The sequence below is a fragment of the Heloderma suspectum genome, chromosome 6 (assembly GCF_057233095.1).
Source record: "Heloderma suspectum isolate Gila_16-S chromosome 6, 16-S_ref, whole genome shotgun sequence".
NCBI lineage: Eukaryota > Metazoa > Chordata > Lepidosauria > Squamata > Helodermatidae > Heloderma > Heloderma suspectum.
The window spans coordinates 107,105,384-107,121,894 of record NC_139463.1 but is presented as its reverse complement, the minus strand read 5'-3'; the positions used below and the strand labels follow the sequence as shown (position 1 = coordinate 107,121,894).

The following is a 16,511-nucleotide window of genomic DNA, read 5'->3' as shown; positions in this document are numbered from 1 at the left end:
CTCATTTTGTGAAGATGGGCCTGCACACATTTATTAAAACACTTGCGTGAGTTATTTTTTGCTGTTCTGATCCGAAGGCCTTTCAAGGCCAGAGCAGAACTCTTGCCAATCAGACTGAATGATTTTGGCTGGCCTGCTGCAAGAAGGCCCCACCCCACCCCAAAAGCCTAAGAATACTATCCAACCAGCTGGTGATTGGCTAAAAAGGCTCACTTCACATTAGTTGAAGGCTTTTGAGTATAAAACAAGGGGGTTACAGCTGCCCTTTGCCTTCATTTGGCTTGGTTTTGTCTCTGTCTTGCTTTTGGCTTGTGACGCTCAGTATCACAGTTTGGACCATGTCCTAAGACAAGTGCTTAGGTACATATAGACCAGTTTAGGTAGCTTTTGGTATTTTTTGACTGAAGTACTGTTTCCAAATGTACTCTGGTTCTTGTATGCCTTTTATTTCTGTTCCTCCCTTTCCCTATGTAAATTAACACCTACCTCAAATGCTGTGCATCCTTTCTTCCAAGTAAGCCTTTGTACTAAATCCAAAGCTTTCTGTTTCGTTATTGCTATTTATTTTTATTTTATTTTAATTTATTTATTTCATTTCTATACCGCCCAATAGCTGAAGCTCTCTGGGTGGTTCACAACAATTAAAACCAAACAACACACAATAAGACAATTTAAAATATATAGAACATTAAAACCACAATATAACAATACAACCACAATAAAACCTAGTAGCAGTGCAAGAGTTTAAAATACAGATTTAAAACAGCAAAGATAAAAATTTAGGAAGCTAAAATGCCTGGGAAAATAAAAAGGTCTTCACCTGGCGCCGAAAGGAATACAATGTAGGCGCCAGGTGAACCTCACCAGGGAGCTCATTCCAGAGCCGGGGTGCCACAGCAGAAAAAGCCCTCCTCCTAGTAGCCACCCACCTCACTTCCTTTGGCAGGGGCTCACGGAGAAGGGCCGCTGAGGATGATCTTAAGGTCCGGGCAGGCACATATGGGAGGAGGTGATCCTTCTACTGTTTAAAATTTCACTTCTAGGGCTTTGAAATAGAGGGTGCCAGTTCGGGCCCTTATTTCCTAAGCCCCAGGAGTGTCCTGTAAGGTCTGAGAGTCCCCTGGCTCACGCTGAGGAGGACATCAGGCATAGTAGCAGCCTACTTTAGCAGCCTACTTTAGCAGCCTTTTATCCCAGCCTACATTGCTGGAAGATAGGGCGACCCCTCCCTCCCTCCACAGTTCTGACTGTGGCTTCTGTCACAACTTGCACTGACCCTTAGCTGATAAGGCAGGATTATGTCCAAGGGAGAGCCAGTGTGGTGTAGCAGTTAGTGTTGGGCTAGGACCAGGCAGACCTGGGTTCCAGGGCCCTCTCAGACGTGAAATTCTCACTGAGCAGCTTTGGACCAGTAACTCTCCCTTAGCATAACCTACCTCATGGGTGGTTATGAGGGTAAAACAGGGGCTGGAGTGTCCATCCTGTGCTCCTTGGAGGAAGGGCAGGATAAAATTTTAATAAATAAAATAATGGGTTTTTTTCTCTTTGTCAGACGCACTGAACTCTCTGAACGAAGATGCTGAGAAGAAGCTTCAGAAAAAGGTCTTGAATGTCCTCCGTAAAACAACTTACCACTGGGAGGCACTGGAGTGAGTGTCTTGATAACTGTTCTAGACCCAAAGGACTGATTCCTGGAGAAGATTTGGCCTAAACATAACATGCTCTCACTTAGATCACTCAATGCAGATTAGCCCATAAAGCTCTTTTCAAGCAACGCCTTCCCTTTCATTTTGTGTTATGCATCCATGTATTTGCATGGAGAAACATAGAGGCTTCTGTCAGATTGGTGAATCTACAGTAGAATTATGTGGACCTGCCTGTGCATTCTTACAGTTTATTGTACGCTACATGGGAAATGCAGATACTCATTCTTTCTTCACACGCAAGCTCATGCCTTCTCAGCCATTGTCTGGCTTTTGAAATTTCCCCTGTCTTTTGCTGCACCTGTTCAGACTTTCTCTGAACAACCATAAGAACTAGCAACTTGATTCTTCTCCTTTTAATTGACAGCTGAGATTCTCAGGAAATTGAATCGAATTTGGCCAACACGAAGCAGATATCCACTATCTAGCATAAAAGAGGGATAGATGCTCTCACTTGGCCCTTTGTGGCATGATGCTGTCCAGTCTTGTTTGCAGAAACTGTGAGGATAGTTCCTACACACTACTGACCGATGACTTGGTTTGTCCTTCCAAGATACACCGAAGAGCTCAGCTTTCTGTACATGGTAGCCCGAATGGATGGGGTTTTTGCAGCTGTGTCCCGAGCTTTCCATGAGGTGAGTTGCTGCTTCAGCGGTGGTGGTGGCAGCATTACTTTGCAATTGCTGGTAGCAATTTTAAGCAACTGCAATTCATTTGGCAAAAGGCTGGTTTCTCCCTAGCGGAGCATTTGGAAATGGAGGTCCTGGACCCATATTCCATTTGAGCTACGGACTTGCTTTGGTGGTCTTCTGGCAACCGCAAATAGGTCAGTTTTGGCTTCCTTTCTCGGTTTTCTTTTAGATTAGATGTCATTTAGCTTGTATACATTGCCTATCAAATGTTCCAATGGCTTCACTGCGTTAATTTGGTAATCCTTACAATGGTCTTAAAACTTAGGCCTGCATTATTAGTAGTATTAGTATTCACATCCTGCGGCCCATGTACTTCAGGGACTGCGTTTGCCTATATTCACCCTGGCACCGGTTGCAGTTAGTTGTGTACACCAGGGTGGGCATGCAGCCCCTGCTATCTGCCAGTACCCCCCCCCCCAAACTGTAAAAAAAATTAAGAAATTAAAATTAAAAATAAGAATGGCATTGTTAGTGGCCAAACCTAGCTTGTTTGCAAGTTAAATTTGGGCCTTTTTGTGCTCCATAGCCCCTACAGTGTGCCAAATGAGTTAATTTCAGCTTGGAAATAAGCTACGTTTAACCATTATAGCGCTTTTGAGCACAGCAGCTGCAAAGCAGTGATTTGGGCCTCTTGGGGGAGAGCAACCCACAGACTGTGTGGTGGCCTGTGACCGAAAATGGCCCTTGGATGTCTGGAAGCTGTCTACCCCCGCTGTATCCTCGTTGCCAGAGTTTAGAAGTGTCATGAAGAGAAGCAGGGCCATTCCTGCAGTGGCCTCTCACCTTTGGAATAACTGTTTTTAGACGTGAAGAAGAGCCTATTTCAGTGTTCCCTGCAAGGCTTGTCAGGTGTTCTAAAAAGGATTCTAGCTGGTTGATTAAGGGCAGAACCCTATGCATGTTTAGATGGCAAACAGTCCCACACCTCCCAGCATCCCCAAGGCTGGCTGGGGAACGCCGGGAGTTGTAGGAACTTTTTCTGTCTGAAGATGCATAGGATGCTGATGATGGTTCAATAGATGTATATAGCGCTGAGCATATTTAAAAATATCCCTGAGGATTGTGCCCAAACCCGAAGTAGTTCTAATGATGTTCTCACAGCGGTGCATGTTCAGTACTTTCAAACTGGGGGAAAGGATCCCATAAGTATTTTAAATCGATGGTGACCTTTGGCTGATGACAGACTTTCTCCTCCATTCCCCCTCCCTGCTTTCAGATCCAGAAGAGAGTCCCGAACTTCCAGCCCCGCACCTTGTTAGATTTTGGCTCAGGGACGGGTGCCGTCAGCTGGTGAGAAACCACACAAGGAAAACTGCCATTTCCTCTGCAGTAGTGGTGGGGTGTTTCCTAGAAGGAGGAAGGGAGGAAACCATTGGCTGGGGGGCTCTAGGTGAAGGGCGGGGGCTTCCATCCCAGCAGCTCCACCTCAGAGGAGGTGGTATGTAGGTGCATCATCTTCTTTCCTTCTGCCCCACCTTAGGGCAGCGCACAGCATCTGGGGTAAGACTCTTAATGAATACATGAACATAGACAGCTCATCTCCAATGCTGGCCTTGGCTGAGAAGCTAATGAAAGGTAAGCATTCTGCGCGAGGTGCGCTGCGGAGGGCTGTGTGTGTTTGTGCGTTTGTGTGCGTATGTCTTGTTTTCCTTACCAATACGGAGAAGCTCCAGTGAAACAGGTTTTCCAGCCCTGCTTTTCAGGGGTCCTTGCACAGAAGAGCTTCCCCATGCATGGTGCCTGTGGTGTTGCGATTGACTGGCCTCTTCCTCCTCTTATGGACTGTGCAACCCAAAGGTGGCCATAGAATTTGGATGGGAGATTTGTAAGGTTCTCACCGAAGTGCCAAGCTTATATCTGGGCTGTATTGCGTCGGACCACAGGTGGGGCTTCACAAAATTGAATGTGCCTCTTTACAAAAAAAGAGAGTAAAAATCCCTGCACCAGAAAGCTAGCCTATCATGATTTTATCCTGACCTTCTTCCTAACACTAGTTTTCTGTGTGCAGGGTTGTAGGTTTGTTCTCTCTCCCCCCCCCCCAAAAAAAAAAAATTCTTCATGCCAGCCCTCTCCTTCAGCTTGAAATGGATACAGTCCGCAGGCAAGTTCTGTGCAAGACCATACTAAAGGACAGGTGAAAATGTACACAGTTCAAAGTTCACACGGATGTTTTGTGCAGAGCATACAAAGCTCTGTAGTTCCTGTGCTGGCAAAAACAATGTGTGTACATATATGTGTGTATGTGCATGTATTTAAGCCAAAAATTATACATAGCTAAACTTCAGTTTAATTTCTTACTCTGTATACGTCTGCTAGTCATGGAAAGAGTTCAGAGAGGTATGTCAGAGTGCTGATACTACCCTACTCCCTCTTATTAGTGGAAATTGTCAGCCCTCGTGGAATTTTACTGAGCGTTGCCCATGCACATTTCCAAGTATGTCTTCACATTCTTAAGGGCTAGAAGCTTGCGTTCTTTAAAAAAAATAAACAAAAGTTGAGCATATTGAAAAGTATGCCTGATACGAAGTATTTCACTTGTGCAAAATCATACACTATAACGTTCTATGTGGCTCTGATCTCATTCTCCTCTTACCTTCCCTGCCCCCAAACTTACAAATGGTCTTGAGCCGCACTTCCTGCCCATCCCTTTCAGAATCATGCATTGTATCTGAACCCTACAATCCCCTTCTTCTTTGGCCATGCTTATTCCTGTTGGCCATTTTCCTCTTCCTAGGGTTGTCTGAGGACCAGCCTCTCCGCTTCCCTGGCGTCTATTTCCGGCAGTACCTCCCTGTCTCACCGAAGGTAAAAACAACCCTCCCCCTGCCTCTTCCAAGTAGCAGCTGTGTTCAAAACAGGCTGGGTCCCAGTGTTGTTTGTTAACCATCCTTCAAACACCTGAGGTCCTAGCACCTCAGTTGTCTGGGGACTGGTAACGTCCTCTGTCTCCCAGTGTGTTCTTCTGCTGTGCCACCAGGATTTCCCGCTTGACTTGGTTAAATTCTGCATCTCGTTAGATCTGTGGCTTATTGGTTGAAGCAGGTCTACATTTGGGGTATTTAAAGAAAAAAATCATTACAGTCCACAGAAAGTCTGGAAGTGTCAGTTGTGGGGCCAGGAAGTGTGGAAGACGAGAATTTGCCCAAGATAAGAAGCAGAGATTCTCTATAATAAATACCATTACTGCAATATTTGTCATGCTCTTCCTCTAAAGAACTAAGGCAGCGTCCATGGGCCTCTTTCTCCCTACGTCCATTCGATCCTCGCAGCAACCCCGTGAGATAGGTTGGCCTGCAAGAGTTTTGCTTGCTCAGGATCACCCAGTGAGCTTCATGGCCGAGTGTGGATTTGAACCCTGTTCTTCCCAGTTTGTGTCCAATTGTTCATCTGTTACACATCAAATTGATTTTATTGTATTTCACCAAATCTATAAGTCGCTTAAGTTAAAAGAAGTTTCTAAGCGATTTACAAAAATACAGCACAAGATCATCATAAAATTCTCTGTTACTGCCGTATAGAGAAGCCAAGATTACCTTCCTTGGGAATGCTTCTTGGAAAAATAATGTTTTCAGTAGGCACCGAAAACCAAGAAGGGATGGCTTCTGTTTAATTTTTAGTGGTAGGGAGTTCCAGAAAGTGGGTGCTATGATATTAAAGGCCCTCTTGTGAGCCATCGTGGACTGGACCTCCAAAATCTTGGACACTACTGGGATAGCCTCTCCTGATGATTGCAGCAACTGAATAGGCAGGTAGGGGTTCAGACAATCCCTTAAGCATCCTGGTCCTGAGTTGCTTAGGGCTTTGTTAACAAGTACCAAACCCATAAACCTGGCCCTGTAGTGTATAGGCAGCCATTGCAGTTCCTTCAGCACAGGTATAATATGCTGGCGATTTCCACCACACTTGGTCTAAATCGGGGTGGGCAACTTGTGACCCTCCAGATGTTTTGGCTTACAACTCCTATGAACCTTCCTCATTGGTTATGCTTGCTAGGCCTGATGGAACTTGTGGCCAAAACACCTGGAGAGCCACAAGTTGCCCACCTCTGATGTAAGTGAAACGTTAAAATTGTCTTAAAAATGGCCCTCCGAATTTGTAACTGGCGCCTGTGTAGCTACATGTTCAGTCTGTGTCTGTTCCACTGCAGGTGAAATTTGACCTTGTGGTATCTGCGTTCTCTCTCAATGAACTCCCTGGTCATTCTCAGAGAGTGGAGACAGTGCAGACGCTCTGGAGAAAGACCGATGCCTTTCTGGTAAGTGATGTGTTCGCTCCTGGATTGGTTCAACCAGCTGATACTGTCGGACTTTTTCCCAATCTTGGGGGAGCAATAGAATTGGTGTGACAGGCTTAGTCAGAGGGGGATGCTGTGGAGCCAGGCCCAACCATGGTGTCAAGGAAATATCCAAGGCAGGTTAGGTCAAACAGTCAGAAACTTATTAAAGCACATCATGGCCGTGGGAGAGACAGACGAAACTGTGTCTCCCCTGCCCAAAGAAAACAGGATGCATTTATACAGACTGAAAGTTGGAGAACAAAGACAATACACGACGCATGCTCAGAAACCAATTAGTACTCGGCAACAGTCTTATCAACACAGCGGCCTTCTTATCTTTAGGGATGAGTTACTTTGGTGGATCGGAATTTCCTGCTTATAATGAGCAAGTTACAATTACCTTCTCATGGTCACAGACACACACGCACCGCACTCAGTCCCATCAGGCACTTCGCCTGAACCAAACTGCTTACAAGGCCTAGTCAGGCCTACCTTCGCAATGGGAAGCCAGACTCCTGAGAAAGTTGATTCTACCAGGCCTCCCACCTGCTTACTAGCCAGGAGGGAGTTAGACTCAGGCCTGTGTCCTGCAGGTGGGAGACCTGGCCTTGTGTCTCAACAGGGACGTCTTCCATGGGGACGAGGCAGCAGGGGGAGGACTCAGCAGGGGAGAGCACTTCTGGAGTTTTCATTAAGATGTGACATCAACCGAAGAGGGCGGAATAAAGGCAACCGGTGAGGCGTAGCTCGCAATCATGCACTACGCCTCACATGTCCTTGCCAGGATTGAATGTCTGATGGTGAGCTTTTGCGGCCGCTCACCGGTATTTAAACGAGAGCAACAGGCAGAGTTTGCTGGTTGCAATGTCTTCCTAACTTGAAAAGGTTCCTTGTTGCTTCGTTGGAACTACAAACCCGTTTGGACTTATTCTGTATTCTGAATCGGCGTCTGTATGGGTCTTTTGTTGGGAAACCCAGCAACTGATCCTGGTTAATGAACTACATTGTAATCTGTTCTCTGCTGATTTATATTGGGACTGTAAAGGCTCAAAACCAGTTGCTGGAATTACTGCAATAAAAAGTATACTGAACCCTGAGCCTCAGTGTTGGGAAATCAGGACTGGACAGATATGTGTTCCTCTTTGTTGTTCAGTCATTCAGTCGTGTCCGACTCTTTGTGACCCCATGTACCATAGCATGCCAGGCCTTCCTGTCCTGCGCTCTCCCCTGGAGCGTGCTCAAGTCCATATTCATTGCATCAGTGATGCTATCTAGCCATCTCATCCTCTGCCGTCCCCTTCTCCTTTTGCCTTCAGTCTTTCCCAGCATCAGGGTCTTTTCCAGTCACTTTTCTCTTCGCATTAGGTGGCCAAAATATTTGAGCTTCAGCTTCAGTATCTGTCCTTCCAATGAGCAGTCAGGGTTGATTTCCTTTAGGATGGACTGATTTGACCTCCTTGCAGTCCAGGGGACTCGTAAGAGTCTTCTCCAGCACCACAGTTTGAAAGCATCAATTCTTCGGCGCTCAGCCTTCCTTATAGTCTAGCTCTCACAGCCATATGTTACTACTGGGAAAACCATAGCTTTGATTAGACAGACCTTTGTCGGCAAGGTGATGTCTCTGCTTCTTACTATGCTGTCTAAGTTTGCCATAGCTTTCTTCCCAAGGAGCAAGCGTCTTTTAATTTCATGGCTACAGTCACCGTCTGCGGTGATCTTGGAGCCCAAGAAAATAAAATCTGTCACTGCTTCCATTTCTTCACCTTCCATAGGCCAGGATGTGATGGGACCAGATGCCATGATCTTTGTTTTTTTAATGTTGAGTTTCAAACCAGCTTTTGCACTCTCCTGTTTCACCCTCAAACAAGAGGCTCTTTAGATCCTCTTCGCTTTCTGCCATTAGGGAGGTATCATCTGCATATCTGAGGTTGTGGATAATTCTCCCGGCAATCTTAATTCCGACCTGTGATTCATCCAACCCGGCGTTTCTCATGATGTACTCTGCATATAAGTTAAATAAGCAGGGCGACAATATACAGCTTTGTCGTACTCCTTTCCCAATTTGGAAACCAACTGGTTGTTCCATGTCTGGTTCTTACTGTTGCTTCTTGACCCTCGTACAGGTTTCTCAGGAGACAGGTAAGGTGGTCTGGTACCCCCATCACTTTCAGAATTTGCCACAGTTTGTTGTGATCCACACAATCAAAGGCTTTAGCGTAGTCATTGAGTGTTCCTCTTACTTCTCCCCATTTCATTCCTTTATTCATGGGCTGTGAATTGATGGTCTGCTCTTTTGGTAACTGGTTCACCCAGTTTCCTAGTGACCATGACCATGCTGTTGCTGGGCACCATTATTATTTTTCTTCTCTCTGCCCCCCCCCCCCCCCCAATGCCAGGGTGAGGGCAGGAACTATTAGGCTCACTCTGATTTGGCTTCATGATGACACCAAGTAGCTGTTTAGATCTACCATGTGGTGCTATTCAAAGCCAAATAGGAGCAAGGTCAATGTTTCCTCCTCTCTCGCTGGTCTTGTATTTTGCAAGGGAAGGAAATAAAACAGGGCTGAACCATGGCAGGAAACATAGATACACCTCCGTCATATTACAAAAAGGCAGTAAAAAGGATAAGTGAGGTTGTGGGGGCAGCTCTTATGAAGTAGTTCTCCGGCAAATACTTCTTCTCTCTCTCAGCTGAAAAGGCTTGCTGTAGAACAGGGATGGGGAATGTGTGGCCCTCCAGATGCTGTTGGACTGCAACTCCCATCAGCCTTATGTAGCATAGCCAAGGGTGAGGGATCATGGGAGTTGTAGTTCAGCACCATCTAGAGAGCCACATGTTCTCCATCCCTGCTGTAGAACGTTCAGCTTATCCCCAATGTGTCGCCCCTCTCTTCCTTTCCACTCCCTCCAAACTTCATTGACCTACCTGATCATTGAGGTGGAGTCATCCAGTACAGCTGTAACTACCGGGAACAGAAGTAGGAAGGGAATCCCGCCACACAGGCAACCTCTGTGGCCTGGTTTCTGAAATCTAGCTGGCCCAAAACCATGGCCCATCACTCAGTTGGATGTCTTCACCCAGCCCTGCTGTAACTCAGCTTTAACTAAGCCTAACCAGGTGCAACTGAAACAACCACATATTGCTTCCCTGTTCAACCCTCCCTTTCCGTTCCTTTGTTTCCCCTGTGTCCAGTTTAGATTATGAGCTCCTTGAGGCAGGGCTCTGTCCTCTTGTACTCTGCAAGGTGCCCTGATGGTCCTATATAGACAGCAACAGTCAATTTCCCTTGGATTCCATGTGCTCCAGAAGCCGCCTTCATTGTTAGCAGGGGTCATTCAGGCACCCAGTGTGTTTTCTCCTTTCCCTTTCTTTCCCAGGTTCTGGTAGAAAATGGAACGAAGGAAGGCCATCAGATGCTCATGGAGGCCCGAGATGTTGTATTGAAGGTGAGGCATTTGTGGCCTGCTTAAATAAACACTGTGGCGTTCCTGCCTATTTATCTGTGAGAATACCTTTTCAATAAGGCCTTTCCCACAGCAGGCAACATCTTCCATCACACATGGTAATGCTGCCACCAGGACCTTTGCCTCAGGTTACTTTGTGAGATGTGAGGACATACTGGCTTTTATTCCAACCTGTATTATTACCTTTACTAATTTACCCTTTTGTAGCCACGAGCAGTAGGCGTAGGTTTTTATAAAACAATGGAATATTTATTAATTACAGCATTAAGATGGTAAATAGTAAATAAGCAACTTTTAGCGCTGCTGTATCTTGCATATATAATGCAGGGTGGCCGGAGGTGGCCACCTAGGAATGCAGGGTGGCCAGAGCACGGAGGCGAGGATATTGTATCATCGTTGGCCTCCGAGTTCAGAGGCTGACATCTGTCTCCATAGGACTGCAGCCTTAATATATTAAATGAAGTTTCAAGATGCCTGCATTTGGACTGCATTTAACGGTATCAGCTCCTAGGAATTTATTAGATAAACACCGTTGTGATGAATTAAAGAAGTAGGATGGGGAAATCCTTAAATTTCATTTCATGCTATGGATATGATTTTGCAACTCTTAAATGATTCAGGGATGTACATGCTCCTGATGCTTCCAAATAAGATGTGTTGACTGAATAATGAGGGAAGTATAAAGAAAAAGATTTGCTGGTGGCAGAACTGCATTCCACTGCTCTCAGATAGCGCACAGCCTACCAAGCAGCTCCCTAACCACAACACATCATTTTTTGTATCAGATATGTACACGGAAGCATCTGGGCCTTTTGAAGGTTTGGCTGCTGCAGACTTATACACACATTATGCTGATTACTGAGCAAGTCCCATTGAACTCTGGGATTTACTTCTGAATAAACATGCTTACGATTGTGCTGTAATAGACTTACATTACGTAGGAGGTAGCAGGCATGCGGTGGAACTGGAATTAAAGTAATGGAAACATCTGTCATCACTTGATTGTAAAATAATGACCTCCTGATAGGAGAACAATGCACAAGGAGCAGCGTTTGTGTTCTTACGTGAAGCACTTCAGTCTGTTAGAAAGCCAATGGAAGCAAACTATGCCTCTGCCAAATAAGAGTGCCTTAGTACAATGCACAACTTCTGACATCTTCCACAATTGAGCAGGGGTTTGGACTCAATGGTCTTATAGGCCCCTTCCAACCCTACTGTTCTATATTTCTATGAACTTAACACATTTTTGTGTGTGTTCTGTTTCATAACGGTGGCACAGACACATTAAATATTGCATATGCACAGTGTGTTCGCATTACTAAATATTATTTCAAAATCTAATGAAAAGCTGAAGAAGGCATCAGACCGTATCTTCACACTTCATTGCACACAAATTCTGGCCACATTTGATCTCTTCACAGTTTATTTCTTCACAATCTGCCTCTTCACAGACCCTGTCCAAACCGTCTCTCTCTCCTCCTCCCCGCCCCAGCCCTATCCTGATCTAAATTTTTCCCTATCTAAACTACACATGCACAGATCGCTGCTTATATAGCACAGACCATTCCACACCTACTACTCACTCAGCCAGTCACCTCACATATGCAAATAACATCACAGGTATCGCTCATCACATTCTCACTCTAGATCTACTTACCCTAAAAACATAGAGGAATAACATCAATACGCATATATAATCACAGATTCATAATATACATACATGTGACATGAACACAAAAGTGGCTATAAAATGATGATGAAAGAATGGATTTTAATTCTTCAGTTATACCCCGGCCCAACCCCCTGTAACACAATTGTCAGGGTGGTAACTGAGCCAGTAGAGCCCCAGAGCAGTTCTGATTCTGAGGATGGATTCAGCAATCCGTGGGACAGGAGCACACTCCTCTCTCACAAGCACAGCAGCTGGCAGAGATTCCTCCTGCCAGCATTCCTGAGATAGATAGTGACCCTGGCAGTGAGAGAGCACTGGAGGGGGGCTTGCTGGATGCTCGACGCTGACGCCGGGAGTGACGACAGCTGGAGGGCGGGGAAAGGATGCATAGTGCTCGTTTGGCACGCAAGCAACGGTCGCATCCCGAGGACCCAAGGGAAAGAGGGAGGCTCTCTCCCTAGCCCGTAAGTTCAGGGTCTTCCCGTGATTCTCCTTTAAACAGGGACCAACTGCCTAACCTGGAGCATAGGCTACTCTGCTGTTCCTTGCTTAGTCTCTGATGATTAGCATCTGAAAGAGTCATTAAGTTGTAAAAGGATTAAAGCTTGAAAAGGATCCTTTTGTCTGTGTCTTGAGTTAGCTATTGGAGTAGACTGAAAGAGGCTGCCAGGGCGCTCCTGACAACAATGTTCTCAGGGTGGCCCACACAATTAAACAGGTTAAAAACAACGAATACAATAATAAAATAGTATGAGAGAAATGCCTTCACTGGGTACCAAAAAGATAATCATGGTGGGCCTTCTTGGGAACAGTGTTCTATAAATGGGGTGCCACAACTGAGAAGGCCCTCTCGTAGCCATTTGCCTAAGTTCATTTGGTGGGGGCAACCAGTGAAGTGTCTCTGAAGATGACAGAAGTGTCTTTGTAGGTACGTATGGGAGGAGACATACCTTTATATCGGGGGTGGGAAACCTTTTCTGGTCCAAGGTCCACATTGGCTGTTGGCAGTCATGTCAGGCCATGTGCCAGCATATCCCAAAATGGCTCCCCCCCCCGCTAGCGTGCGGCTCCCCCCCCACTAGCGTGCGGCTCCCCCCCCACTAGCGTGCGGCTCCGGATGTAATTACCGAGACCCCGTTCACATACTTAGGCTCACATACTCGGTCTCCATCACTAACTCACTTGCATGCGCTCTCAAACAACATGTGCTCTCCACTCATGAAAACCTCCACAATTTGGCTTTTTCAATCCCTCCATTGGCACCTAAGAGGGGCTTTTTAAAAACCTGATTGCAGTAGAGGAGGGACAATTTTTGATGGCTTTTTTGGGGTGGTGTAGGGGAGAATGAACAGTGGCCCCCTCGAAAATGACCCCCACCCACACACCAATTGGGCTTTTAAAAACCTTCCAGTGGCAGCTTAAATGTAGCATGCCAGGAGCAGGGAAGAGGAGAAAATATCCGATCTCGGCAGAAATTAGAGGTAGGAAATTTCTGTCTTGTGTGGGGAGAGGACAGGAACTGGGGGAGAAGCTGGCAGGCTGGATAGAGACTCCATATTTACTTATTTATTTATTACGTTTCTATATTTGTTTATTACATTTCTCTCTGGACAGTTCACAACAATTAAAACCACAAAAGACATGATAAAAAACAATATAAAATGGAAATGTTTAAAACTACAATATAGAAGTACAACCTAGAATAAAGCCTAGCAGCAGTGCAGAGATTAAAGTACAATAACAGTTTTAAAACAACAGCGCTAAAAGGCTAAAATGCCTGGGAAAATAAAAAGGTCTTCACCCGGCGCCGGAAAGAGCACAATGTAGGCACCAGGCGAGCCTCTCTTGTGGGCCATATTTGGCCTGTGGGCTGAGTTTCCCCCTCCCTGATTTAGATATTCTGCCCCCAAGCTTTAGAGTTCAACAGCCTCAATTTCAGTTGGGCCCAGAAGCCGGCGCAGCTGACAAAGCACTGGCATCACATGAACTGGGAGGGATAGCTAATACTTTGGAAGACAGAAACAAAATTCAAAGTTACCTTGACAGACTGGAGTGCTTGGCAGAAAACAACAGAATTAAATTTAATAGGGATAAATGCCAAGTTCTGCACCTAGGAAAAAGAAACCAAATGCACAGTTACAAGATGGGGGATACGTGGCTCAGCAACACTACAAGCAAGAAGGATCTTGGCATTGTTGTCAATCACAAGCTGAATGTGAGCCAACAGTGTGATGTGGCTGCAAAAAAGGCAAATGCTATTTTGGGCTGCATTACTAGAAGCATAGCTTCCAAATGCCGGGAAGTACTAGTCCCCCTCTACTCAGCATGGGTTAGGCCTCATCTGAAGTACTGTGTCCAGTTCTGGGCACCACACTTTAAGAAGGATGCAGACAAACTGAGGAGGGTTCAGAGGAGGGCAACCAAGATGATCAGGGGGCTGGAAACAAAGTCCTATGAAGAGAAACTGAAAGAACTGGGCATTTTTAGCCTTGAGAAAAGACGACTGAGGGGAGATAGGATAGCTCTCTTCAAGTACTTGAAAGACTGTTACAGTGAGGAAGGCCAGGATCTTCTCGATCACCCCAGAGTGCAGGACATGGAATAATGGGCTCAAGTTACAGGAAGCCAGATTCCGGCTGAACATCAGGAAAAACATCCTGACTGTTACAGCAATACGACAGTGGACCCAATTCCTTAGGGAGGTAGTGGGCTCTCCCACACTGGAGGCATTCGGGACGAGGCTGGACAGCCATCTGTCGGGGATGCTCTGACTTGGATTCCTGCATGGAGCAAGGGTTTGGACTCTATGGCCTTGTAGGCCCCTTCCAACCCTACTATTCTTTGATTCTATGATCATATAGACCAGGCCCGGTTAGTAGCCTAACAGCTCTGAGTTGAACTAACTGAAGCTTCCGAGCTGTCTGCAAATACAGCGCATTGCGGTAATCCAACTGGGATGTCAAAAGTGTAGGTAACGATCACCAGGCTATTTTCGTAGCTGGTATGTCAGCCTAAGCTGATAAAAGGCTCTCTCGGCCATTGAAGCCATCACTGCCTCAAGTGTGACAAAGATGGATCTCAGAGCACCCCTAAACTGTGCACCTGATCCTTTGGGGGTGTGCAGCCCGGAGAACGCACCAGACATCCCATCAGCCTTCTTCTCTTAAGCTGAGGAGAGCTGTATGCCATTTGCAAAATTTCTTCGGAAGTGTGGACATGACGAGATTATTTGGGGGTGGCTGGGGCTGGAATACACTTGCTTGCCTGCTCCCTCAATTACACTTAAGCTTCTTCAGCAAAATATTTCTCAATCTTTAACATTCCCAAATATCAGCATGCACTTACTTTGGCAAGATTTAATGTCTTACCCTCTGCTCTGTTACAAGGGAGGTTTCAGAAAACTAGTCTTTTAGATTGCTTATGCCCATGTGGGAGGAACGAAATCGAATCGGTTATCCATGTCTTACTTTGCTGCTCCTTTTATATAGAGATTAGAGAGAAATTACTGTCTGATACTAGATCAGATATAAATTTGCTTCTTTACTGTTTTAAGACAACAGAGGATGGGGTACAATCGAGGCTTTTGCTAAATTCTTTTAGAATGCTATAAGAATAAGATCTCTTCAGAACTAATTTTTCTGTATATTTCCCAAATGTGTTTGTACACTCTTTGTATTTTTGTATGCTCAAAGTCTGGTCAGTGACCGGAATAAAGATGATGACGTTGAGTTAAGCTTCTTAAACATTTCCCTGTTGGAGACATTGAACCCCAAACTCTGTTTCTGGTCATTACTTTAAGTGCTCCAAACTGCCACTTATATTTACACAAGTTTGTGAAATGGGATTTAATTAAGAAGGGAGAGGTTTCTTCCCACCCACCCTAATTGTGGTGAGCAATTAGGGTTGTCTCCATCTTAGTAGGTGTATGATGTGGTATTTTGGGGGGTGGCTTTCTCTGCCACAGACCTGTTAATTTTCCTGAACTTTTAAACAAGCTGGTGGATAAATGCTCTTGCTGGCTCCACCCGCTCAACCCCCGGTCCTTATATGGGTCACGATATTTAGCTCAAAGGTGACTTCCCAGCCCAGAGGAGATTATAGGAAAGATTATAGGAAAGGTGTGGTGGGCTGATCTAACGACCTGTATTTTTTTCACTCCTGTTATGTAGGGCATGGATAAAGTAATTCATGACCCCCGAGAACCTCACGTTTTTGCTCCAGTAAGTGTTGAAAAGTGTTGTGAAAGAGATGCAGCAAGGTCATCCTGGAGAGGAGATGTGAGAGAGGGGCTATGGTGCTAACTATCTTGGCCTGGTAAACTATGGCTTTATTGCAAGGGTGGGCAACTTATGGCCTGCCAGATGTCTTGGCCTACAACTCCCATTTACCCCTAACTGGCATAGCCAGTGGTGAGGGATGATCAGAGTTGTAGGCCCAAACATCTGGATGGACACAAATTGCCTGTCTGTGGTTTATCGGATCAAAAACAAGCGTTCTGCCTCTACTCACCCACCTTCTTTTGCACCCATGCCTTAATTAGATATGTTTGAGGTTTCTTGAAACAGCGGTTCCCTGTTACTTCTGAAACAAATCCTGGCTTGCAAATCAGGATAAAACCATGGCTTGCAATCCTGGTTTGTGGTTGGAGTAGGGCAGAGCATTCCTACAGTCCCTCAGAGAGCGTCCCAGGGACCATGGGATTT

The 16,511-nt window shown here is 45.7% G+C and overlaps 1 protein-coding gene across 1 annotated transcript in view; it reads left to right on the top strand.

The window, feature by feature from the left end:
- The window catches only part of METTL17 (methyltransferase like 17), a 34,559-nt gene that overhangs the window by 6,921 nt on the left and 11,127 nt on the right, over window positions 1-16,511 (top strand). Inside the window, exons 4-11 of the mRNA XM_084806096.1 lie at window positions 1,553-1,649; window positions 2,257-2,338; window positions 3,612-3,685; window positions 3,876-3,970; window positions 5,130-5,200; window positions 6,543-6,650; window positions 10,050-10,118; window positions 15,978-16,028. Of these exons, the coding sequence (XP_084662222.1) occupies window positions 1,553-1,649; window positions 2,257-2,338; window positions 3,612-3,685; window positions 3,876-3,970; window positions 5,130-5,200; window positions 6,543-6,650; window positions 10,050-10,118; window positions 15,978-16,028 (647 nt within the window). The remainder of the gene's footprint in view (window positions 1-1,552; window positions 1,650-2,256; window positions 2,339-3,611; window positions 3,686-3,875; window positions 3,971-5,129; window positions 5,201-6,542; window positions 6,651-10,049; window positions 10,119-15,977; window positions 16,029-16,511) is intronic.